This window comes from Ostrea edulis, chromosome 4 (assembly GCF_947568905.1).
Source record: "Ostrea edulis chromosome 4, xbOstEdul1.1, whole genome shotgun sequence".
Lineage (NCBI taxonomy): Eukaryota > Metazoa > Mollusca > Bivalvia > Ostreida > Ostreidae > Ostrea > Ostrea edulis.
The window spans coordinates 39,672,869-39,680,368 of NC_079167.1; the positions used below are offsets into that span (position 1 = coordinate 39,672,869).

At 38.1% G+C, this 7,500-nt stretch overlaps 1 protein-coding gene across 1 annotated transcript in view; it reads left to right on the top strand.

The window, feature by feature from the left end:
- Positions 1-4,368: 4,368 nt before the first annotated feature.
- Positions 4,369-7,500, top strand: part of LOC125671862 (protein YIPF1-like) — a 17,241-nt gene continuing 14,109 nt past the window's right edge. Inside the window, exon 1 of the mRNA XM_048907849.2 lies at positions 4,369-4,433. Within this exon, the coding sequence (XP_048763806.1) occupies positions 4,398-4,433 (36 nt within the window). The 5' untranslated portion in view covers positions 4,369-4,397. The remainder of the gene's footprint in view (positions 4,434-7,500) is intronic.

The following is a 7,500-nucleotide window of genomic DNA, read 5'->3' on the forward strand; positions in this document are numbered from 1 at the left end:
CACACCAGAGGTGGGATCAAGTGCTTAGGAGGAGTAAGCAACCCCTATCGACCGGTCACACCCGCCGTGAGCCCTATATCTTGATCAGGTAAACGAAGTGTGCCAAGAACGGCCTAACAATCGGTATGAAGCACATCAGACAGCATTTGACCCAATGATAGCTTGTATTGACGAACTAGATCGTTATAACGAGCATAGAATTTGCGATTTGCTGACTTTAATCGAGACTGTTGAAACCCCTGTACCATCAACTTGTTCATGCGCGGATCTAGGGGGGGGGGGGGGGGGGGGTCACGACCCCCCCCCCCCCCTGAAATTTGCAAAGATAAAAAAATTACAATATAACGATTTAAAAGAAAAATGAGTTGACTGTTATTATATTATAAATATTTCTGAATTAACTTTCTTAGTATTGTAATGTCATTATGAGGTTAGAATCATATCACAAATGTTATTCGAGTTTCTAAACGAATCTAAACAGGAACGATTTGTTTAATATCCTATTACGAGTGATTGACATCATAATCTTGTCATTATGCTACTGCATCGTCATAAAGTCATCGGCTTTAGTATAGCTCTGCTTCAGACTCAATGTGACAGACTAGTATATGTTTATCATTCTAAGTAAATATTAATAGAATTCTCTCAGTAATCCGATTATCATTTCCTTCCAAATTTAACATTTGCTTAGTAATAGATGCAAAAGATATCATGGGTGAAAGGGATTTTGATCTTTTACATGCCTCTTTACTGAAAGCAGCAGCAAAAGGCTAGCAAGCCTTGCAGCTCAATGTATCTTTAAGATACGTAAGAAAATGAGGTCCGATATATTGCCCAGAGATGGTAATATGGACAAAATTGCCGAGGCGCTTTATCCAGAAGATGGCCCAGTAGATATTTGTCCTATGAAAGTGTACGGGGATGGCAATTGCTTCTATAGGGGCCTCTCTAAAGCCATTTTTGGTCATGAAGAGAGAAATATCGAACTTCGTGTCATGCATGACCGTATTAGAACTTGTAAAAAAAATTCGAAAAAGTATGCGTCACAGGCAACTTACGATAAGATGTGTTCTCATCCCACAAGTGTACAATATGTTGTGGAGACGTCAGTATCGGACAGATCACTTGTACCGGGGAATTTTCTCAAGTCGATTCAGAATGAAACTAAATTCAATCAAATCAGGGGAATATTGTTCTTTGATTCATTTTTTCGCAGCGGCAAATGCCCTAAATCATCCAATATATAGCATTTATCCAACAATACAAAATGTTGCTGTAAATAGACATTTTCTTCATCAAGAAATAGAGCCATTTCAGATGAAAAGGTACGTCAGGGTTCCCCCATCTACATCATGTGGTCACACACTGAAAATAGCAACCCAAACAATTGGTCACCAAATCATTTTGTGGTTTGTTTCCCAGTATTACCTACTGAATCCAATGAAATGAAGGAGCCTGCCCATAAAAAGTCAAAACTTTGTATTGATTCAGATGATACCCCGGAAATCACCATGGACTCACAAAATGAAAAGACGGATATTAAATCTGATGACAATGAATGTATTAAGACAACAGAACATGATAAAGATAAAACATCTTTTGACGATTCGGATTTTTCTGATCTTGGTAAAATTGTAACAGGTGCAATAAAGTTGAACACAATGTCCTCAGCTGAAAAGATAAGTTATATTCAGAATCAACCCTTGCCAGACGATGTCGCCAACGTTAAAAACAGGTCGTGCTCAAACAACGAATACGGGTGAACTCAAAAAGGCTTTATCATTTCAATCTTGGATGAATCAGTTTTCATGGTTGACCTTCAGCAAATTGTTAAATGGCGGTCTGTGTAAGTTTTGTGTCATGTTCCCTCAGTCAGATGTCCAACATCAAAATACATTTGTTACGCAACCTTTTACTGCGTATAAGAAAGCCCTTGGAAAAACATCTGCCCTTTTAAAGCATCAAAATTCAGAACACCACAAGAGTGCCAAATCTGTTTATCACACAACCAAGATGACATCCGAAGTGCCATCTTCGTCTCTTCCATATAAACTCAATCAGCAAAATCAGGCACAGTATCAGCACAACATAAAGTTGCTTGAGAAAATAGTAGATGCGATCATTCTTTGTGGGAAACAAAATATTTCTCTCCGAGGACACAGAGATGACACCACAAGTGATTCCTCAAATAAAGGTAATTTCCTGTCAATATTTCAGCTGTTGGCAAAGCATGATGAGCAACTCTGGTCTCATCTACAAAAGCAAAAAAGACTTATATACCAGCAAAACCATTCAGAATGAGGTTATCCAACTCATTGGAAATCACATCACAGGTAAAATTTTGAAGGGTTTACAAGGGAGGGTTTTTTATTCCATCATAGCCGATGAGGTAACTGACAAGTACGCTAACAAAGAAGTTTTAGTCTTGTGTCTCAGATTTCTAGATACTAGAGAACATCCTGCCATCATTAAGGAGGAATTTCTTGACTTTGCAAATATAGGCAGAACTACTGGGGAAGCAATTGCTGATAAACTTATTGAAATCCTCCGCATGCTTGCAATTCCGATTGAGAACATGCGAGGGCAAGCATACGATGGTGCAGCAGCAATGGCATCGGAAAAACGGGGGTGTCAGGGACGAATAAAGTCTCTAAAACAATTAGTTTTGTACACACACTGTCGGAGTCATGTATTGAATCTGAGCATCGCTTCAGTCTGCAAATTACCCCTTGTGAGGAATATGATAGATGTCCTTAATTCAGTGTTTATTTTCTTTGACAGTTCCCCTAAACGACAAGGGTTTCTTGAGACTATTATAGAAAATGATGGGTCTGTAGATTTTTCCAGAAAGAAACTAGTTGGACTCTGTAAGACTAGGTGAGTTGAGCGTCATATCTGCTTTGATGTGTTCTACACTATGTACAAGTTCGTCATCAAATGTCTGCAGCACATTCTTGATCAAAACCTTGATGAAAGTACCGGTGAAGACTGGTCTTGGGATAGACAAACTAAAGTGACCGCACAGGGGCTTTTGGCTTCGATGACGTCCTTCTCTGTGTTGATAACATTTGTGTTTGTAAGGTATGTCCTAGATACAATAAAGCCCTTGACTCTCAAACTTCAGAAAAGAGATATTGACATTTTCACTGCCAGTAAGTTAATTGAGGAACACGTGGATAGCATCAAAGAAATTCGTAGAGCGGTAGATACCGAATTGGAGTCTTGCTTTGAAGATGCAAAACAAATTGCAGACGACCTTGATATAGTGATTAAAACCCCAAGGGTTTGCTCCAAGCAGTAACACAGAGAAAATGTTTTCACAAGTAATCCAAGAGATTATTATAGATCTGTCGTGGCCATTCCATTTCTGGACTTTTTCCTCAGTGAATTTTAAATACAAGGTTTCAGAAAGAAGATCTGGCGGCATATTCGATATGCTCTTTGTTGCCTGTCAGTGTGACAAATATTTCACACGAGGAATTGTCCAAACTTGCCTCAGAACTAATATTTTGGGGGAGGACCTGCCTTGTCTTTCTGTAAATTGGACTTGGAGAAAGAACTCAATCAGAGATTGGAGACGTTATTGTGTTAACGTGAGCAAAGAAACTTCGGACAAGCTCAATCTTTCAAACTTTGTAGATGGGGACGTTTTCCCGAACGTGAAAATTCTTCTTCACATTGGATGTGTTTTACCTATCACAACATGTGAGGCTGAAAGATCCTTTTCTGGATTAAGACGCATCAAGAGTTACATGCGCAGTACTATGCAAGAGGACAGATTGACTGGGCTTGCACTATATGCATCTTCACCATTCATTAGAAATTGACCAAAAGGAAATTGTACAATCATTTATCAGGCAAGGAAAACTAAGATTATTTCAGTCAAGTCTCTTTAGCTAAATAACACTTCCTACCAGAAAACATCAATACACGACAAAAAGGTCGCCCGCGTGGTGCAGTGGTTATATTGAGCGTTTCCTTCGAGAGTTGAAAAATAAAGGGTTTGATTATGTGAAAAGGTTCCCCCCCCCCCCTGGAAAAAATTTCTGGATCCGCGCCTGTTGTTTGTCAGTACAAATTATTCTTAAAGTTTCATTCATATTGATAGAAAGTTTAAAAAAATGTTGAACACTGCAACCAGGTGATGAGAAAAATATATCTTGCACTAAAATATATGTCCGATCAAGTTGCTATATAAAGAGCGTAGACCTAAATGGTGATTGAAAAGCCATAAATGATCATTCAGTTTTTTTATCAATACGAATGAAACTTTGGGAATATATTTAAATAAGTATGATCTAACACCTTAATTGTAGGTGTGGTGTTTTCAGCACTTTGGTGTTTCCACTAATTCCATGGACCGATTACTAGTTTTACACAAACCTCAGTCAAAAAACATGGCCGATGTAAACATTGACGTGGAAAGACTCGAGGTACATTGCATTATTAATTATTGACACAATGAAGCATTTTAAAGTTTTTTTGGGTTTTTTTTTTGCAGTTACAGCATATTTTACTTCATATCACAGCGTTAGAGTATTTGACACATTTAAAATCCTTCGATGTATGCGATATTAGAAGGGGGGATATTGTGATGGAGCAGACTCTAGCCTGGACGGATCTCAATCTCTGGACAGGTGTTCTACTAGAAAAGCCACGTGGCATCAAAGATTTAACCAGTCTAACTGTCACATTCTTCCTTGTATTTACACTGAAGAAATAGATACATTGCAGGATCGCCAAACTTTTAGTTCCAATGTTACCAACACAACAGTACATGAATTATTGCTTCCATAGTGATGGGGCGGGATTGTGTCTAATTTGTGTAGGCGTGATCCTCATGGGGCAAGGTTATGTGGTGGTCAGACGGGTTCAATTGCTGGTGGCCAGATGACTAAGTTGATAGAGCCCTATAGAGATTTGGGGGACCAGGGTTGAATCTCGGTCTGGTCTATTGCATTTTCTCCCTGCCACATAGTTTTGATACAATCTGTGCAAACTGGTATTGTAGTGTAATAGGATTTATTATATACTTTCAATTTCATCTCTTCTTTTTTCTTTAAAAGTTTGCGGGCATATATCACACGATATATGCCTGGAAACATTCCGGCCCGCAAACATTACATCACAATCAAATTTCTACGCCATTAATTTTCAAATTTTTCATGTTTTTCATCTTTTACTCAGTTAAACCGATAAAGTTATTGTTAAAAATAAAATTATTGTTAGTTTCTAAATGAAATTGAAAGTATATAATAAAAAGGTTATAGACTTTGTATGGGAAATACGACGACCTCGTTTTTTGTCGCGAACGGTCCTCGCAAGCTCGGTCCGTCTACGCGCCAAAAAACTCGGTCGTCATATTTTCCCATACAAAGTCTATAACCTATAAACATAACTTTGCTCAGACTGTCAAAACCCTGTGCTCCCTTCCAGTTACATTTAGTGCCATAAACCAGTCATTGGAACTGACAGGTGAAAATGCTTGCCAAAGGATAAAGATCCTGGGTTGATGTCTTCAAGCCTGGTGTGAAGACATTTAATAGAAGGGAGGAATGTGGCGGTCAGAGGGGTTTGATCACCGATGACAGGGATAGACATTAACTTTTCATCTCACTTGCCCTTTGGGCAAGTATACTTGTCTGAAGAAAAACTTTGTTTTTTTAGACTCTAATACGCCTATCAACCAGTAATTTTAATTATCTTCCTATGTCAGTTGGTTAATAGCCAAGTTTTCCCTTCTTTAGACTCCTTCCCCAATGTAAGAAATTATTCCTGTGAATTATACCATACAAGTTGCATCATTATATTTGAATGAAATTGATGACAAAATTGTCATTGAAAGTTATTAATAAGAAAATTACAAAGCTCGGTGTAGGGAAATAGGTCTTTTCACCACAAAATAACGGACGTAACGTGAGGTGAAGATTTGATACATGTAATTGATTCAAATGATCAATGTTTTATTTCAATTAAAACAAGTTTTTAAAGTGTAACAAATCTGTTTTTATTCAATAACTCAATAAAATATCCATGGAATTGATGCTGTCAATTCTGTATATTGTATTACTGGTAAAAAAAAAAAATGCAAAGTACCGGCAATAGCGGGTATATAGCGCTGCATGACACTTGATACAGATCATACTGCTGCCAATGTTAATTAAACCCAAAAATTAGAATTGTTCTGCCGTCTGAATCTCACGTTTTCTTCCTAATTCAGATTTATTTTGGTTTTCAACATTGCCTTTTATTTTTTCATCCTCTTTCTGAGCTTTTACCTCACTAAGATACTTATAGAAATGGTTGTGAAGCCGCCATTTTCGCACAAAGATGACTAAGATAAGTTGTACTTCTGATAGTTTATGTTATTCGGAAGGATTTACTGTTTGGATAAGATATGGTATGATCTACAAGAATGGGCCTTCGCTATAATCTGACGATTCGGTAAGGAAAACAGATATATAAGGAGTTGGACTTTACTTTCTGATATTTGATATTCATCAATCTTAACACAATTATTATAATAATTACATTTCCTACTCTACTGAAATAATCACTTGCCCCATCAGGCAAGTGTGTATTGAGTTTCACTTGTCCGAACTGGGTTTTCACTTGCCTCGGGCAATCGGACAACCGTTAATGTCAATCCCTGGATGGGCAGAAAGCTCATTTGGTAGTGGGCAGATAGCTCATTTGGTAGTGGGCAAATAGCTTATTTGGTAGTGGGCAGATAGCTCATTTGGTAGTGGGCAGATAGCTTATTTGGTAGTGGGCAGATAGCTCATTTGGTAGTGGGCAGATAGCTCATTTGGTAGTGGGCAGATAGCTCATTTGGTAGTAGGCAGATAGCTTATTTGGTATTGGGCAGATAGCTCATTTGGTAGTGGGCAGATAGCTTATTTGGTAGTGGGCAGATAGCTCATTTGGTAGTGGGCATATAGCTCATTTGGTAGTGGGCAGATAGCTCATTTGGTAGTAGGCAGATAGCTTATTTGGTATTGGGCAGATAGCTCATTTGGTAGTGGGCAAATAGCTTATTTGGTAGTGGGCAGATAGTTCATTTGATAGTGGGCAAATAGCTCATTTGGTAGTGGGCAGATAGCTTATTTGGTTGTGGGCAAATAGCTCATTTGGTAGTGGGTAGATAACTTATTTGGTAGTGGGTAGATAGCTTATTTGGTAGAGCACTTTAACTAGAGATTCAGGCATCCTGAGTTTAAACCCCAGTCTGGGCCCTTGCATTTTCTCTCTGCCTGTTACAGCTACTTAGCGGTGGTGTCAAAGTTTGAATTGATATTATACATTCATGTATATTTGGAACCAATCTAATTGAAATTACATGTAGATCCTTTGATCTGCTCACATTTTTCATTAAACAAGGTTAATATAGCAATTGAGTATGTGAGCAGATTTAATGTTAAATTTTGATTAGCATGATATTCACCTATAAGAAAGCCTAGCAGTCTGAATGTGACATTTCAGATCTCTCGCTCATATCCT